Raw genomic sequence first — 21,825 nt, forward strand, 5'->3', positions numbered from 1 at the left:
TGTTTTGTATATTTTTGTGATTTTTTTTGATGTTTGAAATTATTTACAAATTAAAAAATGTTAAAAGTGCTGCTTCCAAAAAGTATTTAAAAACATTGGAATAAGTCAACAGACTCCTACTCCCAAATCCCTCCACCCCAATTTCTAACTCTACTATTAGCCTATACATACATAAATGTGTGTATATACATACATGTATATGTATTAAATTACATTTGTCAACTGGCAATCTAATTTTTCAGAAAACATTTCCCTTTTTTTGTTAGTTGCTGTCAAGCCAATTCCAACTCATGGCGACCCCAAGTGAGTCCCTGGGTAGTGCAATAGTTTAAGTGCTAACTCCTAACTGAAGTGTTGGCAGTTCAAACCTACCCAGAATTATCTTGGAAGTAAGGCTTGGCCATCTAATTCTGAAAGGTTACAGCCTTGAAAACCATACGGAGTGCAGTTCTACTCTGCACACTTGAGGTTGCCATGTTTTCCTTTTAGCTTACTCAAAATTTCAGCATGCTGGGTCATTTATACCCCTGCTTGGTCTGTTACTGCTTCCCATCTCCTCCCATGGTACCGTTCTCCTCTTGCCCCTCAGCACCCAGGAGCCCCATTTACAGGCTGACTGGGTCTTCAGCCCCCACATGTCTCTCCCTCCACATGTCTGGCTACTGCAATCTGCTCCCTTTGAGACTTCAGAAAGGGAAAAATAAACCCCTACCCCTGACAGTGCCTTAAGACCCCAGTGAAGAACCTTAAGTCCAGAGTGTTTGCCATGCTCACAGGAGAAATAATCACAGGAAAAGCATCCCAGGACCTCCCTGCAGAGTGTGGGCCATGTCCTACCTGCTAGCATCCCCACAATTGAGCCAATGGCCGCATGCAAGCAGATGAGGGGTGAGGAGATGAACAGAGCCACCAGGAACACGCCGCCTGTCCAGGGATTGTCACAGCCGTACACCTGGCCGACCCCGATGGGGATGGCTTGTAACAGCTGCAAAGTCAACAGGGTCCAGGTCACTCAAGTGTGGGCTGATGTGCCAGGCAAGACTGAGCCACTCCTAAGGGAGCAATGGGGTGGAACGGGAGGCTGACTGTGCCCTTCAGAGTGTGAGAGAACATGGGAAGGCAAGAACTGGAACAAACAGTGCCTCACTCCACAACCTAGCAGGCATCTGAGCATCCCTTGGGCAAGGCAGGCAGACCCCTGACACAGGGGCTGGGCACTAACACTTCTGAGGAGCACAGGTTTCTGCTTGGAGAGTGGAAGCTCTGAGGGCATCAGAGAGTCTAGGGGACCAAGACTGCCACTGGAGGTATCAGGGCACTGAGGGATTTTCTCTAGACATTCTGCAAGCCTAAAAATACTCTAGGAATATTGGGGATATTCTAGGAAATGTTCTTGGAAATATTGTAGGCCATTTTGATGGATGATTTCCCCAAAGGTTACACAGTTTGTTGGTGGCCAAGACCTGGCTAGAGCCTCTGACCTTGACTCCTAGTTTAAGGCTCTTTACCACTCTCATCATCTCTCCATCAAGACACCATTGATGAATCCTCTTTGGTGGCTGCTGTGTATTCGGTGCTACCCTGGGATCTGTGGGTTCCCAGGAGAAGTAGATGGCATTTCCCCTGCTCTCAAGGAGCCCTTAGCATTAAGAAAAGGTAGTGTGTGGGGCATCCAGAGAACAGCAGGAAGCCCAAATATCCCAGAACCTGAGTATGACTTGGTGGTGTTGGAATTTGAGATGATTGATTCGGCAGTGAGAGTCCCTGGGTGGGGCAAATGGTTAAAGCCTTTGCCTGCTAACTGAAAGGTTGGAGGTTCAAGTTCACTCAGACGTGCTTTAGAAGAAAGGTCTGGTGATCTACTTCCACAAAATTAGCCATTGAAAACCCTATGGAGCACAGTGCTACTCTGCCATGATTCGGAATTGACTCAACAGCAACTGGCTTGTTTGGCAGGAACGTCAGATGGCCTTTCTCTGCCCAGGCTGACTCATCCACATTTTGGCAGTCCTTTTAGGGCAGGAAAGGGGGGAATATGGCAAGGTAGGGAGGGCACTGGTCTGTGATTCCAGGGCTCCAGCTTCATTGTGTGATCATGGGCATGTCACTCCCTCATTCTGGGCTTTCTTGTCCCCGTCTGTAACATGTGAAGGCTGGCCGAGCGGATGATCCTTCCAGCTTTAGAATCCTATAATTCTTTTCTCCATTACCAAGCCATATGACCTCTTTGAGGACAGGGACCCTTTGGGCTGGGTACATAATAGGTGCTTACTAGATACGCAGTGACTGTGATTAGTTTGGTGATTCCCAAACTTTGCTGCACATTGGGATCACTTCCAAAAAAAAAAAAAAAAACCTGCCGATGCCAAGTTCCCCCCTAGACATTCTAATTTAATTGGCCTGGGGGGATAGGACCCAGGCATTGGGTGATCCTCAAGTGCAACAGAATTTGGGGACTAATGGGTTAGTAACGGAGTCTCTTGGTGGCACGTACAGTTAAGCACTTGGCTACTAACTGAAAGGTTTGCAGTTTCAGACCACCCAGACGCTCCTTGGAAGAAAGTCTTGGTGACCTACTTCGGAAAAATCAGCCATGAAAACCCTGTGAAGCATCGGGCTCTACTCTGACACACGTGGTGTTGCCACGAGTAGAGGTCAACTCCACTGCATCTGTTTTGTTTTTGTTTTTTGCATTAGTTACAGATAATCTACTGTGGAAGCTGGGAGCTGATTGCATTTCTCCCTTTGGATAAAATTTTGTACTTTTTAACAACTTGATTTGATTCTGGAATCAGTCTGATTTCTTTATGGAATAAGTGTCTGAGGAGTCCCAGGGAGCTTTTAAGCTTTGCCCACCCTTGTCTCCTAATGAGTGGCGTTTTAATAGCCAAACACTGTCTGGATCAGAGCCTACAGACTTGTCATGGTGCCCAGTCTTATTCATCCCTGTGTCCACCCCAGGACCTGAGTGGTGGCTCTGAAAACAGACTGGAGAACTCAGCTTAAGTGTGGGGAACAGGCTGGAAATCTACTCAGTAAACATCCCATGACCACCTACAACTTCCCAATGTCTGAGGAATGCTGGATGCTGAGGGGAATCCAACTTCCACTCTTCAATCAGGGAACACAAGTTTTAAGCTCAAACAGTCAAGAATGAGAGGAATGAGGGAACGAGTTGCCTTGGAATGGAGCCTGGGCTTAGAGGGAAGTGTCCTCAGCTGGGATCCATATTTTAGCCTGGTGAACTGTGGAACCAGGGCCCCTTGTCCTCCCTCCACGCTGTTGTCGAGGTCACAGATGACATGCTGGTGTGAAGGGCAGTCAGGTGTGTGGTGGAAATTTACTTAACACTGACCTCCTCCAAACTGATAAATTCTTATCTATCAACAACAAGATGGTTAAACAAAAAGGAAGTCATTGCCCCATTGTTTTAAGGAGAAAGAGGGAAACGGCATTGGTTCTTCAAAACTTGGACCCAAATGGTATGGAAGAGAAGAAGCCAGTGGTCAGAGTGGTGGTATGGTGGGGAGTTAAGATGATGAACTTGGGCCTCTGGGTATCTGAGCTTGGGTCCTGGCTCTACCACTTTCTAACTGCTTATGTTGAAGATGAACCAAAGAGGCATCTCTTCCCTGTGACCCACATGACTCTGGTCCTCTTAGCGCTGGGCTGTGCAGCCTAACCGTCCTGATGGGGGCTCGGTGGGCCTTTTTTTCTGGTAATGCCACATATTCCCGTTGTTGTCACTTGGACAGTGCTTCATGGGTAGAGATCAGGGACAGTGAGGCCAGTGCACCCAAAGACAGCTTGCCTGATTGCCAGGAGGCCAGGTCATTGATGATTCTTTCATAGTTTGAGCTTTCAAAGTTCTTGTTCTGGCTGTTTTACATGTGAAAGGGCTGTGGTTGTTGTGTGCAGTGGAGTTGATTCCAATTCATAGCGACCCTATAGGAAAGAGTAGAACAGCTCCATAGGGTTTCCTAGGCTGTAATCTTTATGGGAGCAGGCTGCCACATCTTCCTCCCATGGAGCAGAGCAGCTGGTGGGTTCAAAACGCTGACCTTTTGGTTAGCAGCCGAGCACTTAACCAGTGCGCCACCAGGGCTTTCCCTTTAAGTGCAGAGCTGACTTTGCCATTTTAGGTGGATTTAGGTGCTAACACTGCCTCTGATCCTACCCCAGTCCCAAGCCCAGACAAAACTTTAAAAAGGTCTTGCATTGTTTGCAGCAGCTTTTGCCAATAGAGGCAGGGAGACATTTTTTTTTTTTTAAATAGGTTTAGCAGAATGTGGCTGTCCCTGGAGGTTGCACCTTGCTGTGCCCACCCGAGGACCTGAGCAGTGGCTCTGGATCTGAGCACCCCAGTAGCAGAGCACCGGCAAGGTAAGCCCACATAGTGAACGGGCACAGCCTGCATGGTGAGGTCTTGGAAATCAGATCACACAAATAACATTTGAGGACGTGGGTTATGTCTTCCAATGTCCAAAAGACTATCGTGGAAGCAATATTCTAAATTATTCTAGAAAGCAGAGCTAGAACCAGTGGGTGAAAGTAAAGAGAGACAGATTTCAGAGTGTTATGAATTGAGTTGCATCCCCCCAAATGTGTGTCAACTTGACTGGGCTATGTTTCCCAGTTTTGTGTGACTGTCTACCATTTTGTCACCAGATGTGATTTCCCTATGTGTTGTAAATCCTACCTCTATTTTGTTAATGAGGCAGGATTAGAGGCGGTTATGTTAATAAGGAAGGACTCAATCTATAAGATTAGGCTGTATCTTGAGTCAATCTCTTTTGAGATATAAAAGAGAGACGTGAGAAGAGAGATGGTGGAAATTCATACCACCAAGACACAAGAGCCAAGACAACAGTACATTCTTTGGACCCGGAGTCCCTGTGCAGAGAAGCTCCTAGATCAGGGGAAAATTGATGACAAGGACCTTTCCCCAGAGCTGACAGAGAGAGAAAGCTTTCCCTTGGAGCTGGCAACCTCAATTCAGACTTCTAGCCAGCCTCCTAGGCTGTGAAAGAATAAATTTCTATTTGTTAAAGCCATCCACTTGTAGCTTTTCTGTTATAGCAGCACTAGATAACTCAGGCACAGAGGAATGTAAAGAAGAATATGCCAACACTTACAGGAACCTAATGATGGGTGGACTGCATTTTGAAGCAGCAGGCGTTGCCTTACTGCATTTGTTCAAGCTTGGATCCCACAGCGGGGTTAACTGGATTTTAAGCACAGGTACTAGCTGTAGTTTGACCTTGCCAACTTACCCTCTCTGTGCCTTAGTTTTCTCATCTGTAAGATGGAATAACAATAGTACCTGCAATACTCGGTTATTATGAAGGTTAAATGAGTTAATATGTTAAGTGCTTGGGGCAGTGCCTGATACCTAGTAAGTTTGTAATAGTTTTGGTGCTAGGTATCTGTATGTATGTTAACCAGGGCAAATTGTAGAATTCTATATATTTAATCTTATGTTAGATTTTTATTACTTGCCTTTGTCTTCGATGTCTACAAGTCAGCAGTGATAGTAGGATACAAAGGAGGGTTTCTCAAACTTGGCACTATTGACATTTTAGGGTGGATAATTCCTTGCTTTAGGGGCTGTCCTATGCATTGTTAGGTGTTTAGCAGCATCTCTGACCTCTACTGACAGGATTCCAGTATTAGCTCCCCCAGCTTTTGTATTAATCAAAAATGTCTCCGGACATTGCCTAATGTCCCCTGGGGGGCAAAGTCCCCTGGTTGAGAAGCACTGATACAGTAAGTACATGAAAACTCACCCTCTGTCTTCCATTGGTAGTGCCTTTTAAAATTTTAATTTTAAACATTTATTTTAGTCTCTGGTCCCTTTGTCAAACTATCCATCTTATCTAATATTTTCCCCTCAGCTTCCACCATTCTAAATTGTCAAGTTGACACTTATTTGTTCATTTGTTTATTATTTGTTTCTACATGTAGAGTGTAAGCTTCATGAGGGTAAGGATGTTGTCTGTCTTCTTCCTGTGTATTCACAGTATCTGAAAAGTGCCCAGCACATATTAGGAGTCCAATAAGGGTTTGTTGTATGAATGTATGGATGTGGTAGCAGCCCTTTCCTGTCTGCCTCTGGCCTAGAGCCCATCATGGGGTGGAGATGCATCTAGAGAAAATGTGAGCATGGGTAATCCACGAATAAGTTAGTCAGGTCTGTGGCAGGATCAGGGGTCCCAACCCTTCTGCCACTGGGTAACTTACCAATGGCATTTCAATCTCTGTCCAGGTGATGTTGGGCACTGAAGACACGGGTTTCACCAGTGTTGTGGGGAAGAAGAGGTTGTAGTGACCTGTGGCTGCCAGGTACAGGGTCACCGCAATGTTAAAGGGCAGTGTGAAGACAGGGAGGTCCCACTTGCTGAAGATGGAATTCAAGGCACTGGAAATAACTGGGCTAAAGACGGAAGAGACATAGAGTTAATCATATCTTTAGGTTTCCACTATCTCATCATCTCTGGCCAGTGTACCATCCATTGTACCCTCTCCTTAGCACAAGGATTCCTGGCTCCTTTGAGACTCTAGTGGTCCTTTGGTCTGGGGTTGGGAATAATATGCTCAATGTAAGCAATTGTTTCAGTCATCTGAAGCTTACTTCTTTGAGAAACAAATTTTAAAAGTATTGTGACCTGTTTCGAATAGAAAAAAAAAAAATTCCTGTTTCTTAAACCATAAAAACTAAACAAAATATAATCTTTTCTTATTGGTGCTAGGCCTGGTCTGTGACACCATTTTAGAAGTCTGACCTTCTGGGAGGAGTCTTCTATGTACTTAGGTAAGCAAAGGCCTGGATTCAGCACAGATACATTGAGACACTCTAGAAACTGCCAGGTGAAAATGAAACCTTCAGTTTGGATTTTGGAAACAGAGCTGGGTGCGAACCCTAACTCCTACACTTTAGGCTGAGCAAACAACCTTAGGTAGTTAATTTCCTTTAGCTCTGGTTTCCTCCGGAAGGGACCAGCCACTCTAGCCTTACACCCCATGTCTCCCACCTTTAGTGAGTTGCTGGACAAAACAAGAAATCACATAATTATGTTGATGGGCTTGTTCTTAATTAATGACCATGAATCTTAAATGGGCATTCAAGACTTCCTAAAAGTTCTGTTACACACCCCTAAAAAATTAACTCTCCAACTTGCTGAGACAATTATTTCACGTTTTCTCTTTTCTCCTCAAATCTTCACTATCTGTGTCCCTTTAGTCTCAGCTAACCACCTTGATTACTTCATTAAGAAAATACATGTCATGGGAACAGAAATGCTTCACTTTCCCAATCACGAAACCCACACCCTCCCTGATTTATGCACACAAACTCTGCCTCCCGGTCTGTTTCATATAATGGAAGAAGTGGCCCTACTCTTTTGTTAAGCTGATTCTTCTCCTAGTACTCTGAATCCAATTGTCTCAAGGACTTCAGACCTGAAATTCTCTCCTCTCTCTCCTGTAGCTCTCTCCCTCTCCTCTGGATCACTCTCATCAGTATACAACAGGCTCTAGTATATTCTACCTATAAAAAACATTCCCTTTTAACCTATGTCTCCTCCAGCTTTTGTTCCATTTCTCTGTTCTCCTCACAGGAATACTCCTCAAAAGTGTTGTCTGTCTTTGCTATTCCCAATCACTCCCCACCCTTTTTTTCCTAAACCCAGCCCAATCAGGCCCATGTCTTCACCATGCTGTGGAAATGACTCTTGTCCAGTTTACTGAAGACATCTGTCTTGCCAAATGCAATGGTCAATTCCCTGTCCCCTTCATTTTATAGTTGAACCTTCCTAAAGTATTGAAACAGTTTCTTTCTAGGTAGTCATGACACTGGGCTCTCTAATTTTCTTCTTGCCTCTCCACCTGTTCCTTCTTAAGTCCCCTTCCATGTTCCTTACCCTCTTCTGCCAGACATCTAAATGTTGGAAGACTCTAGGGCTCTATCTTTGGTCTTCTCTTTTTTATCTTCTCTTTCTGAGTGATATCCTTTAGTCACTTGGAAGAAATACCTTCTATGTGTTTCCGCCTTACAAATCTTGATCATATTACTAAGTTCCGAATTTGTACATCCAATTACTACCTCAATAGCTCTACTTGGAAGTCTAAAATTTAATTTATCCAAACAGAACTCTTGATTTGCACTCCCTTGCCTCCACCAACCTGTTTCTCTCAATCTTCACCACCAACCCAGCTGCTCAGGAAAATCCTAGGAGTACATTGAATCTTCTTTCGTCTTCCCCCCTCATACTTCACAGCCTCACTACAAGTCCTGTTGCCTCTACTCTCAATCCAACCAATTCTCACCACCTTCATGGATATCACCCTAGTTCACACCATCTCTCTGCTGATTATTACAGCAGATTCCTAACTGTGCTTCCCACAGCCACCCTGGCTCCGGTTAAAATCCATTCTCCACACTGCAAGCAGAGTGAGTTGTTTAATGAAACCATATTTCATCACTCCCTTGCTTAAAACTCTTTAACTGCTTCCTACCACAGCTGTAATAAAGTAAAAAGACTTACTGGCTCTACGAGGCGGACAGGAACCGGCTCTCGCCTATTCCCTGACCTCACCTCCTACCCCTCTTCCTTCATTCTTTGGGCCTCTCTGGTCTTGCTTCTGTTTCTTGAACACATCACACATCCCCCGTTGGGATCTTTGCATATGCTCCTTCTTCCGCCCCAACACCCTCCACCCAGATCCTCACATGGCAGGTACCTTCTTATCATTTAGGTGACTGCTCAAATAGACCCTCTGCAAAGAGACCTTCTCTGACCACTCATTTCTGGAATCACTCTCTGTCCCATTTGTCCTATTTTGCTTTCCTCAAAGCATTTATTGCATCTTGAAATTTTCTTTTTTATTAGTTGGTCTATGAGTTTATTGTTATTTTGCCAAGAAGAATGTAAGCTCCATAGAATAGAGAACGTCCCTTGTTCACAGCAATCCCCAGTGCCTAGAATGCACACAGTAGGTGCTCAACAAATATTTGTGGGATATACCTGGAAAAAGGAACTATTAATACCTACTGTATGATTGAATTTCAAGAACCACGTGAATGGATCAATGAATGTACTGAATTAGAAGTGAAGCGCTTAGCCCAGAGTAGGGGTGTTCAATGTTTTCTTGTCTTTTAAACTGGAATTGGGGAGTGGGGAGTACTGAAGACAAACTACCACCTAGTGCAGTATGGCTGAGGGGCTGTGCAAAGGGGATTAATCTATATAGTTAAAAACCAAATATATGCAAATGAAGACGAGTTCTCTTGCTCTTCACACAGGGGTATGTGGGAGGCATTAAGGAACTCTCCACTTAAATGATGGCTTTAGCTTTTTGTCCCAACTGATTAAGAAAGACAGAAACCCTATGAAGAAAAATAAATTGCCCAGAATGCTTAATGTAGTAATTTATTTGTAAGCACTACTAAAACGTAATGAAACAGTTTTTAAGCTGAATTAAACTAACTGGTTATAGTAACTCCAGAGTTTGAAACCACAGGAAGACATCTACTTCTTAGAGATGTTAAAAATAAATCACCATTCTGGGAGGCATAGAGCACAGGGTGGTATATTCATGCGAGGCCAGGGGTTGGGTGATGCGGATCCATCTCAGGCTTCCTGCCTGTGTAATGGCGGTTGTGCTACTGACACCCTTGGACCCTCTACAGAGCTGCTGCCAATTCCAATGGATGAAGGCCTAGCACATCCCTGCACTCAACTGCCTTACATCTTGACCTTTTTATTCTATTTGCAAAATGAGGTGATTGTATTGAAAGATCTCAACTGATACTTCAACTTCAAAGATTCTACACTGAAATGTAGAAATTCTTTTCCAAGAAAGCCCTCTGAGTCTACACAAAGGAGTTTTTAAATCTTGGCTAGGCCACGAAAGAGATGATTCCCATGTGGTCTGTTGTTTAACAGTATTGATTTGGGATTCAGGTGGCCAGCATTCAAAAACCTTTGCAGAGTATGACCTGGGGCAAGCTAGTTAACCTCTGCATGCCTCAATCTTCTCTTCTGTAAATTGGGGGCAATAATAGCTTGACTTTGCTTAGCACTGTGCCTGGCAGCTTTCCTAAAGGAAGTACTGGGTAAGTGTTAGCCTATATTATAAAGCCTATCGTTCAAGGAAATTTTAAGCACAACAAAAACAATATGGTCTTTTGCTGCCTTAAAGGGTCCCATTAGCCCATATTCAGAACGACCCCATTGTGTTGTAACTGAACTCATAGACTTTCACATTGTCTTGCTAGACAAACCAGCCCGAGTATGAAGATGCTGGGCTCCACAAGTGTGCAAGTCCCTGCCCAGTTTAAGACACAAGCACCTCAGGGCCCTGTGGATCTGTGAGCAGAAAGAATGAGACACCTCACCAGGCCATGGCTGTGAAGGTCACAGGGAGCAGCAGCCACCAGTAGTAGTCCCTCTTCTCGGAGAACACAGCCATCAGCAGCCCCACCAGCACCCCATTGTACCCGTGGAGTCCAGAGGCGATGGTGGACCTGAGGAAACAGTCACTTTGCATGTGAATTTGATGATACTTATCAAGGCCAACGGAAACCCTGGTGGCATAGTAGTTAAGTGCTGCAGCTGCAAACCAAAGTGTCAGCAGTTCAAATCCACCAGGCGCTCCTTGGAAACTGTATGGGGCAGTTCTACCCTGTCCTATAGGGTCGCTATGAGTCGGAGTAGACTCTATGGCACTGGGTTTGGTTTGGTTTTGGTTATCAAGGCCAACTGGTACTTCGAGGATATGCTTAATTAAATGATTCCTTTAATAAAACCACATAGAAAAAAGTCAGCTCGCTCCATGAATATTGGGCAGCCTCATAGCTGCTAGCACCTTTCTAGATGACACACAAACACACAGACACATACCTTGATTATCTTGTGTACATGTAAAAAAAAAAGAATTGTATTAAAAAAACCTGAATCCATTGCCGTCAAGTCGATTCCGACTCATAGCGACCCTATAGGACAGAGTAGAACTGAACCATAGTGTTTCCAAGGAGCAGCTGGTGGATTCGAACTGCCGACATTTTGGTTAGCAGCCAAGCTCTTAACTACTGCACCACTAAGGTTCCAAAATTAGTATAACCAAAACAAAAAAACCCAAACCCGTTGCCGTTGAGTTGATTCCAACTCACAGCGACCCTGTAGGACAGAGTAGAACTGCCCCATAGAGTTTCTAAGGAGTGGCTGGTGGATTCGAACTGTTGACCTTTTGGTTAGCAGCTGTGGCACTTAACTATTACACTGCCAGGTTTCCAAAATTAGTATACCAAGCTTGAAAAAAATTCCTGGTGAGGGGATGGTGCAGTTGGCAAAAGAAAAAAAAAAAAAACTATAACACTTTATTTGCATAAAAATACGGTAACTAGAATTACACTCTTCTGTCTTATTTATGGCTAAGCTTTCCTCTGCCGCTCAGAGGAGCCTCAGACTGTTAGGTGTAGAAGGAAATCTGCAGTGACTATTTGATTGGCTTGGTCAAGTTTACCAGCAGATATGGTGGGGAGGAAAATCAGAGAATCAGACTGCTAGAGCAGAAAGGGACGCAGGTGCATCTAAGCTGAACTGTCTGTCTCACAGATGAGGACACTGCGGCCGAAAGGGGAAGTGCTTGTCTAAGGTCACACAGCAAACAGGGCAGTAAGCTGGACAGAGCTCATGCCTGGTGGGTTTTGGTAACCAGTGATAAGAGAAAGCAATAAGCTACAAGTTGATCCTGTCAGGGGCCATTTCTGTACCAGCTGCCCATGAGATCATAGGTAAATGGAAGCCAAGAAGAAGGAACCCACAGGTTGAAACAAAGAACACAAAATCGTGGCTGGAGCCTGTTTCTCATCTCACCAGACCTGCCCCAAAAGAATTCAGCCTCTTATTCATCTGACTTCAAATGACCTCCTGTTTGCTAAAATCACAGTGACCCCACCGAAGCTGGTGGAGATGCCAGGAGCAGCTTCTCACTGGAGACAAGCCTGCCCATGCATTTGCCTCAGTGGACCTGGGAATGCCAGATGGGCCTGGAGGCAGTGTGACGTCGGTTACAACTCAACCAGCTGATTGCTCCTGAGACTCTGAGTTCACTAAGGAGCCTCTGGCCACCCTGCCAGCACTGATGCCACGACAGGAAGAGCTCTGCCCTTGGACATGAAAGACCCAGGTCACACTTCCGAGTCCTGCTAGTACCTGGCTGTAGCACCTCAGGTGAGCACTCTACCCCTTCCAGTCTTCTCTTCCACACTTGCAAAATGCAGACCCTATACCTTTCCTGTCTGCCAGGTAATAATGCATGACAGAATAATCGCTGTGAGGGATATGTTTCATACTATGACCCAATTTGTATGTTCTCTCTCTCATCAGTATAAGTAAAACAAAAATTTCACAAAGTAATAGACCCACAAACAGATTACAAAAACCAAACCAAATGTATTGCCATGAAGTCGATTCTGACTCTTAGCAACCCCATAGGACAGAATAGAACTGCCCCAAAGTGTTTTCAAGGAGCATCTGGTAGATTCGAACAGCCAACCTTTTGGTTAGCAGCCATAGCTCTTAACCACTGTGCCATCAGGGCTCCAACAAACAGATTGGTGACCCACAAATTGAAAAACACTAAGTATGGGATGAAGGAGCCCTGGTGGTGTAGTGGTTAAAGTACTCGACTGCTAACCAAAGGGTTGGCAGTTCAAACCCACCAGCTGCTCTGCAGGGAAAAGATGTGGCAGTCTGCTTCCATAAAGGTTTACAGCCTTGGAAATCCTATGGGGCAGTTCTACTCTGTCCTGTAGGGTCCCTGTGAGTCAGAATTGACTCCACGGCAATGGGTTAAGCTTGGGATAATCCAGTATTTCCCAAATTTGCTGGCCATCAGTAGTATCATGCAGTATACTGGTGATGGTTGCACAACTTGGCCGAGTGTAATTAATGTCAGTGAATTACACATGTAAAAAATGTGGACATGGCGAAAGTTTTGTTACTTATATATTTACCACAGTTAAAAAATGTTGAAATGATAGATTTTTTTACTTATGTATTTATCACAATAAAAATTATTGAAATAGAAAATGTTTTATTATATATGCTTGTATCACACATACACACATAACCTGTAAAAGACAAAACAAAACAGATTTCTGAGCCCAGATCCACTGAATCAGAATATCTATGGAGGGTGGGGGGTAGGTGAGCCTGAGGGGTGCCCCATGTGATTCTGACCATCAGGGAAGTTGGGGAGCCGTTGCAATAACAGATGGCAAAGTCTGAGGAAATGGTCAAGTTCCACAAAATGCTAGCTGTTGTTGCTGTTCGTCAGCTCTGCCTCTAGTGCCTGCCTCTAGCCAACACTGGCTCCTCTACCCCTGCTGGGCTGTGCCTCGAGTTTCTCCAGCTTATTGTCCTTCCTGTACCTGCTGTCCCCTCTTCCCTGCCCTCCTTTCCCCATAGCTGATGGCTCAATGGCTGTTCTCTCTAATCTCCCACTGGGACTGATTTACTGATGTCTGCCTTCTCTGAACTTTCAATTATGTATTGTTTTGTATTATTCCAAGACATCTCCCACCCATTAATCTTGACTCCCTCAACTAGATTGTGGCCTCCAGAAAGGTAGGACAGCTTTCAAAAAAGATAAGGAGGTTCTTCTGTCCTCACTTAGAAGGGGTGTTCAGAGCAGACCTTGCAGTCACACGGAGCCTGGCGCAGTCCCTTGCTGTAAGTACTAGGAGTAGTTTTGTTTTGTAAGGACTTCCCATGACTTGGTCAAAGTTGATACCCATGAGACTGGGCTGGCTAGGAGGATAAGGTTGGCTGATATTCAAGTAAACACCTCTCCAACTGTCTGCCCCGTGCATCTCACCAACCTCCCTGTAGAGAGGGGCTCACCTGTCCTGGCTCAAGACGAGGGCAGTTAAGGTTGAGACCATGACTCCCAGGCCCCCAGCAATTGTCCACCAGGGATTCTGGATCAGGAGTCCAATGAAAATGATGAGCCCGCTGAGAGGGTTGTTGACAAACATCACCTGAGCAGTACCCCTCAGGACCCAGTCTATGAACTGGAGGGCCAGGGACTTATCTGGAAGAGACAGACAGAGCCATCAGCAGGGTCCAGCCTGGGCCTCCCTGCTGGGCCACTGGCTGGAGTGAAAACCAAGGCAGACAGGGATGTACAAGCCTGGTAGGGTTGGTGGGGAGTGGTTGGCACTTAGCCTAAGTCCCGGAGTGGCCAAGCAATCAGCTGCAGGGGGTAGTAGTTTTTCCCATACAGATGGAGAACCCATGCTGAGATCAGTTTTAACACTGTTCCAGGCATTGACTTGTTTGGCAAAGAAGCCCCAGGAGCATTCCAAGGGAAATGCATGGGGGAGGGGTGGGGCGGGGAGTGCATAGTGCTGTATAACCCAGTTGAGGGCTGATATCTGGGCAGCGAAGAAAGTAGCCTGGAGGCAGAGAAAGGAAACTAGGAAAGAAACTGTTCAGACCAGCTGTGAAAATCAGTATGGAGTCAGGCCCAGGGGAAGCCAAGTACAGAAGAGGGGACATACGTTCTGCTTCATTCTCTACTTTGGTTTCCAGGACAACCTATCCAGGTGGAGGCAGGTGGGACTGGTTGAGTGGGGGGTGTTCGTTGCAGCATGTAGCTCAGGGAGGTGAGGAGTGGGAAGAAGTTAAAAGGAAAGAACCCAGAAACATTGGGAAGGGTGATGCCAATATTTCCTTGGTACATGGCACATAATAAACCACTACGGAACGAGTGAAGGGGCGACCATTCTGCTTGTTTGGGACATGGCTTGTATGTTGCTGGTGTGGTTGTACTGGATTCCATGTAGGAGTGAACAATTTGCAAAGAACTTAGCCCAGTGAAGGGTGTTTAGTTCTGAAACTATGGGAATGTTAAAACAAACAAAAAACCCAAACCTATTAGCAGCTGTAGCACTTAACTACTATGCTGCCAGGGTTTCCATGGGAATGTTAGGGCATGGTTAAGATCTTGGCTACTAACCAAAAGATCAGTCGTTTGAATCCACCAGCTGCTCCTTGAATACCCTATGGGACAGTTCTATTCTGTTCTGTAGGGTCACTATGAGTTGGAATTGGCTTGATAGCAATGGGAGTCAACCCGGGCTGTAGCTGTGCAGCCTAGGGGACCCTCACCATGGTGAGTGAGGGGGCAGCTTCCTCAGCGAGGCCAGAGGGACGGCTGTCTCGGTGGCCTGGCCCGGCTGCTCCCACCAGGTATTCACCTACCTTTCAGCCAGCTTCTGTACTCCTTCATATCGCCTGTGAGGTAGCCCACTGCCCGGAAGAGGCCGATGCCCCCACGACCTGCAAAGCCCCGATGGGCCACCCTGCTTTCTCTCCTTTTGCTTCTTTCATTTGACTTCTCAATTTTCACAATGTGGCTACCTTCATTGGATGGCCGAAGATCCTTTCAGGAGAAGCCATGACAAGATGTCAGATAAGATAGCTTTCAGGGAACAGGGGCATTAGAGGTGGGGGAGGGGGCCAATTTTTTGGATAAAGATAAAAGATCATGAAGTCAAAAGGCACAACACGTGCTCAACTAATGCTACACAGATTGCCCCACATGGGCCTGCTCTTCTAGGACTACTATTCACCCTACATTCAGGGTTTCTCAACTTTTTGTGCCATGAATTCCTTTGCTAGTTTGGTGATGCCCCTGGACTTCTTCCCAGAATAATATTTTTAAATGTATAAAATAAAAAGGATTACAAAGGAAACTGAGATGTAGTTACCAAAATATAAAAAGAATGTGATATACTTGTTCGTGTAGTAGATCCAATTATCATTATCATTATCATTTCAAAATACTGATGGGTGAATATACAGGGCCCCCTCACCCCAACTTAAGACAACTCTGTAGGCTCACCCCAGATCCAGAGTTCACACAGGATCGGTAAGGTCTTTTGTGACTGCATCACAGCCTGGTTTCTCCTGCTACCTTCACTCCTCTACCAGTGTTGATCCCAAGAGCACTTCCCGGTAAATTTCTTACACACAGATCTCCATCTCAACTTCTGCTTTCTGGAAAACCTGATCTCTGACAGTGGCATAAATCTCGTGTTCTGTTGAAATGACTGTTCATTGCCCATATTCATAATTGAAGGAAATGCTGAAGTTCATTGGAGGTTAGTGAAAATAAGGATCAATTATTTCCCCCATCCAGGTTCATACTTCCCTCAATTCTTTCTGTGGACCCCTTGGCCAGGAACCCATGTTCTAGAAGTATTCTGTCTAATACAGAGGCCAGTAGGAGATACAGCTGCTGAGCACTTGAAATATGGCTAGGCTGAGCTGAGATGTACTTTAAGTGGATTTTGAAGACTTAGTATGAAAAAAGAATGTAAAATATCTCAATGATATTTTATATCGATTACATATTAAAATAATATATGTAAGGCTAAATGAAATATATCATTAAAATTAATTTTATGTGTCTTTTTACATTTTTAATGTGGTTGCTAGAAAACTTAAACTCATACATGTGGTTCACATTATATTTCTACGGGACACTACCAATGTAGAGATTTTCCTGGCCTTTTTCTTGCAGCAAAACTTAACAGTTCTGAGGACATCAGTGAAAATGGTGGTATAAGGACCTTCAAAATTATTTCCTCCATAAATGTAACAAGAACACTGGCAGAAATTGTGCCTGAGTTGGTGGATAAGTTTGGACAAACAACAGGCTAATCAAAAAGCTTAAAAGGAAAAGCTGCCGACGCGCCTAAGCAGTGATTAGAAGGAAATTTAGAAGATCTCAAATCAATACCTTAATCTTCGATTTTAAGAAACTAAAAAAAGAAGAGCTAACTAAACTCAAAGCAAGCACAAAAAACAAAACCCGTTGGCATGAAGTCAATTCTGACCCATGGTGACCGACCCCATGTCTTACAGGGTAGAACTGCTCCATAGAGTTTTCTTGGCCGTAATATTTATGGAAGCAGATCTCCAGGCCTTTCTCCTGTGGTGCTGCTGGGTAGGTTTGAACAGTCAACCTTTAGGTTAGTATTTGAATGCAAACTGTCTGGGCCAACAAGGGGACCTCAAGCAAGCAGAAGGAAGGGAGTAACAAAGATTGAGGAAAATAAATGTAACAGAGAATAGAAATGCAATTTTAAAAAATCAACAAAATCAAAAGTTGTTTTTTTGTAAAGATCAACCAAATTGACAAATCTTTAACTAGAGAAACAAAACAAAAAAAAAAAAAAAAAAGAGAAGATTCAACCAAAATCCAGAATGAAAGAGGGACATTACTATTACCTTACAAATATAAGGAAAACCTTGTGGTGTAGTGGTTAAGTGCTACAGCTGCTAACCAAGAGGTCAGTGGTTGAATCTACCAGGCGCTCCTTGGAAACTCTGAGGGGCAGTTCTGCTCTGTCCTATAGGGTCACTATGAGTCAGAATCGACTTGATGGCAATGGGTTTACAAATATAAAGAGGATTGTAAGAGATACTACGGACAATTGTATGATAAGCAATTAGAGAACCTACGTGAAATAGAAAAATTCCTAAAAAGACACAAACTACCAAAATTATTCAAAAATAAATAGAAAATCTTAATAGACCTATAACAATTAAGAGACTGAATTAGTTAAAAAAAAAAAAGAAAAAAGGGACCTTCCCACAAAGAAAATCCCAGGCCTAGATGGCTTCACTGGTAAATGCTACAAAATATATAAAGAAGAATTAACACCAGTCCTTTACAAACTCTTCCAAAAAAACAAACGAGGAGGAAACACTTACCAACTCATTCTATGATGCTAGTATTACCCTGATACAAAAACCAAAGACATCACAAGAAAAGAAAGCTATAGACCAATATCCTTTATGAATATAAATAAAAAATCCTTAATAAAATACTCTAAAACCAAATGTAGTAATATAGAAAAAAGATTGCATACTACGACCATGTGGGATTTATTTCACGAATTCAAGATTGGTTCAATGTATGAAAATCAATCAGTGTAATATTCCATATGAAGAGAATAAAGGAAAAAACACACAGGATCTCCTTACGTGCAGAAAAAGCATTTGAAAAAATTTAATACCCTTTCCTGAAAAAACCACCCAAGAAATTTGGAATAGAATGGAACTCCCTCAACCTGATAAAGGTGTCTATGAAAAACCCACTACTAATGTCATTCTTATATTAGTGAAAGGCTAAAAGCTTTCCTCCTACGACTAGAAGTAAGACAAGGATGTCTGGTCTTATCGCTTCCATTCAACATTGTACTGGAAATTCTAGCCAGGATAATTAGGCAAGAAAAAGAGACAGAATCATCCAAACTGGGAAGAAAGAAGCTATGTATCTCTATTTGCAGATGACACAAACTTTTATATAGAAACTCCTATGAAATCTACAAAAAACTATTAAAGAAAATAGACAAGTTCAACAAGGTTGCAGGATATAAGATCAATATACAAAATAAATTTTATTTCTACACACTAGCAATGAACAATCCAAAAATAAAATTAAGAAAACATTTTCAATTACAATAGTATCAAAAAGCATAAAATACCTAGGAATAAATTTAACAAAATAAGTGTAAGGCTTATACATCAAAAACTATTGAAACATTGTTGAAAGGAGTGAAAGACCTAAATAAATGACAAGACATGCTGTGTTCATAAATTGGAAGATTTAATATTCTTAATTTTGATCTATGGATTCAGTGCAATCCCTATCAAAATCTCAATTGCCTTTTTGTTTTTTGCAGAAATGAACAAGCAGCTCCTAAAATTCATATGAAAATGCAAGGGGCTAAGAACAGACAAAATCTTGAAAGAAAAACAAAGTTGGAGGATTCACATTTCCTGATCTCAAAGTTTATCACAATGCTACAGTACTCAAGGCTGTGTGGTACTAGTATAAGGATAGACATAAATTAATAGAATAAAATTGAGAGTTTAGAATTAAGCCTTTACATTTATGGCCAGTTGATATTTGATATGGGTGCTGAGACAAATCAATGGGTAAAGAATAGTGTTTTAACAAACAGTGCTTAGAAAACTGGATATCCACATGCAAAAGATTGAAGTTGGACCCCTACCTCATACCATATACAAAAATTAACTCAAAATGGATCAAAAATCTAAGCATAAGACTAGAACTGTAAACTTCTAGAAGAAACCCAAACCCCCGCCGTCGAGTCGATTCTGACTCATAGCGACCCCAACAGGGTTTCCAAGTTGGCTGCCACATCTTGCTCTCACAAAGCTGCTGGTGGTTTTGAACTGCCAACCTTTTGGTTAACAGTTGATCGCTTTAACTACTGCACCACCAGGGCTCCTTCTTAGAAGAAAACATAGGTGTAAATCTTCGTGATCTTGGATTAGGCAACAATTTCTTAGCTATGACATCAAAAACACAAGCAACCAAAGAAAATTTAAAAAATTGGACTTTATTTGAATTAAAAATTCTGTACTTCAAAGGGCACTGTCAAGAAAGCGAAAGACAACCCACAGAGTGGGAGAAAATATGTGTAAATCGTGTATCTTATAAGAATTTTGTATGCAGAATACACAAAGAACTATTATATAGTTAACAAGAACAACAACAAAACACCAAATAATCCAAATTAAAAATGGGCACAAGATTTCAACAGATATTTCTTCAAAGAAGATGGAAATGCAGGGACCAATAAGCACATGAAAAGATGCTCCACTTCATTAGTTATTATGAAAATGTTAATAAAAACCACAGTGAGTTACTACTTCACACTCACTAAGAATGGCTGTAATAAAAAAGACTGATAATAACAAGTTTTGACAAGGATATAGAGAAACTGGAACCCTCACTCATTGCTGACGGAAATGTAAAATGGTGTAGTCTCTTTAAGAGACAGTTTCTCAAAATGTTAAACATAGAGTTACCATATGACAAACAATTCCATTTTGGGGTATATACACAAGAGAACTGAAAACATATATCCATGTAAAAGCTTATAAACCAATGTTCATAGCAGCATTACTCGTAGTAGCCGAGAAGTGGAACCAACTCAAATGTGCAGCAACTGATAAATGGATTAAAAAAATGTGATATGTCCACGCAATGGAATATTATTCAGTTGCAAAAAGGAATGAAATACTGATTTATGCTACAACATGACGAACCTTGAGAACTTAATGCTAAATGAGAGAAGCCAGTCATAAAAGGTACGTGTTATATGATTCCTGGAGCCCTGGTGGTGCAGTGGTTAAACATTCGGCTGCTAACCAAAAAGGTCAGCAGTTCGAAACCCTACGAGGCAATTCTACTCTGTCCTATAGGGTTGATATAAGTCGGAGTTGACTCAATGTCATTGGGCTTGGTTTTTTTGGTATATGATTCCTATTATATGAAATATCCAGAATAGATAATAGTAGGGATAAAAACTAGAGTAGGTTGCCAGGGGAGGAGAGGAGTGGTTAGTGACTGCTAATAGGTACGGTGGTTTCCTTTCGGGGTGATGAAAATATGCTAGAATTAGATAGTGGTGATGTTTGCGTAAGCTGTGAGTATACTAAAAAACACCTAAATGTATACTTTAAAGGAGGAATTTTATGGTACGTGAATTATACCTCATTAAAAAAAACAAAACAAAACAAAAAAACAACACTACCTTAATAGCCTGGTTTCTCTGCACTGGCCAGCTAATCTACATCCCTGCTACTGTGTTCAACGGGTGCTAATGGCCTGCGTTTTAACAGAGGCCTTCTTTTTGAGGGTAGTAATTCAGGGGAGCAGATCTCAGGAGAATGATTTTAGACATTGGTAGGAAGGCTGGTGTGTGAGTGTGTGTATTCTCTACTTGCCCTTCAAATCCTGCCTCAAACAGAGGTACATATTCTGTCTATGGTTAAGTAGGACAGGTGTAACCACGAATTGACTAGGGCAGAATCTTTCAGGGCAGTGGCACTTCCAGGGTACCTATGAAGTATACTGGGAAGCCGGGCAAGCCACATCTTTCACTACCCTTATCTCCTGGCCCTCACCTATGAAACATCCTGCGAGGGACATTCCTCACCTTTTCTTCAGGCATTTCCAGGAGGGGCAAGCCTGGGTGTGTGTCCTGGGAGCTTGAGGGCCAGGTAGGGCTGGTAAACTCTGACTCATAGAATTTGTATCCGCTGGAAAGAGGCTCTGCCAGGAGAGGGCTGCTGTGGGTGTCAGACATCTCTTTCAGGGAGTGGCTGCTCATTTGGCATGCAGCTGGAGAGAGGCAAACAACAGGTGAGTCGGGTCAGCAGTGCACAGAAAGGCTGAGTCTGGGTTGAGACCTCAGGAAATACGAGGTCTGTCCTGATGGGGTGAGCAGTGGCATACACAGGAATCTAGTATTCCAGTAGCTTGTGTTGCCAGGGGGCCTAGAGCCATTCCTCCACCCATTTGACCTTTGCCTTTCAAACTCATCCCATTCCTGGGCCCAAAGGACGTGCTCTGCTCCTGGTGCTTCTTTCTTGGTGGTATGAGGTCCCCAACTCTCTGCTTGCTTCCCTTTCCTTTCATCTGTTAGATAAAAGCAGGTGCAGACCACACCCCTGGGAAACTCCCTTTACATTGGATCAGGGCTGTGACCTTAGTAAGGGTGTTATGATCCCAACGGAATCCTCTTTAACATAAAATTACAATCACAAAATGGAGACAACCACACAATGTTGGGAATCGTGGCCCACCCAAGTTGATACACACTTTTTTGGGGGAACATAATTCAATCCATGACTGACCTGTACACAGTCTTCTTTCAATATGAGAACACAAAGTAACTGCTCAATGAATGGTGGGCTTTATTGTTATTAT

The 21,825-nt window shown here is 43.3% G+C and overlaps 1 protein-coding gene across 1 annotated transcript in view; it reads right to left on the reverse strand.

Annotated features, from left to right (window-relative positions):
* SLC14A2 (solute carrier family 14 member 2) overlaps nucleotides 1–21,328 on the reverse strand; it is a 55,382-nt gene extending 34,054 nt beyond the window's left edge. Inside the window, exons 1-6 of the mRNA XM_003406733.4 lie at nucleotides 21,053–21,328; nucleotides 15,270–15,450; nucleotides 13,908–14,097; nucleotides 10,397–10,525; nucleotides 6,241–6,433; nucleotides 838–985 (exon numbers count right to left, since the gene is read on the reverse strand). Of these exons, the coding sequence (XP_003406781.2) occupies nucleotides 838–985; nucleotides 6,241–6,433; nucleotides 10,397–10,525; nucleotides 13,908–14,097; nucleotides 15,270–15,450; nucleotides 21,053–21,226 (1,015 nt within the window). The 5' untranslated portion in view covers nucleotides 21,227–21,328. The remainder of the gene's footprint in view (nucleotides 1–837; nucleotides 986–6,240; nucleotides 6,434–10,396; nucleotides 10,526–13,907; nucleotides 14,098–15,269; nucleotides 15,451–21,052) is intronic.
* Between the last annotated feature and the right edge of the window lie 497 nt (nucleotides 21,329–21,825).

The sequence above is a fragment of the Loxodonta africana genome, chromosome 11 (genome assembly GCF_030014295.1).
Source record: "Loxodonta africana isolate mLoxAfr1 chromosome 11, mLoxAfr1.hap2, whole genome shotgun sequence".
Classification (NCBI taxonomy): Eukaryota; Metazoa; Chordata; class Mammalia; order Proboscidea; family Elephantidae; genus Loxodonta; species Loxodonta africana.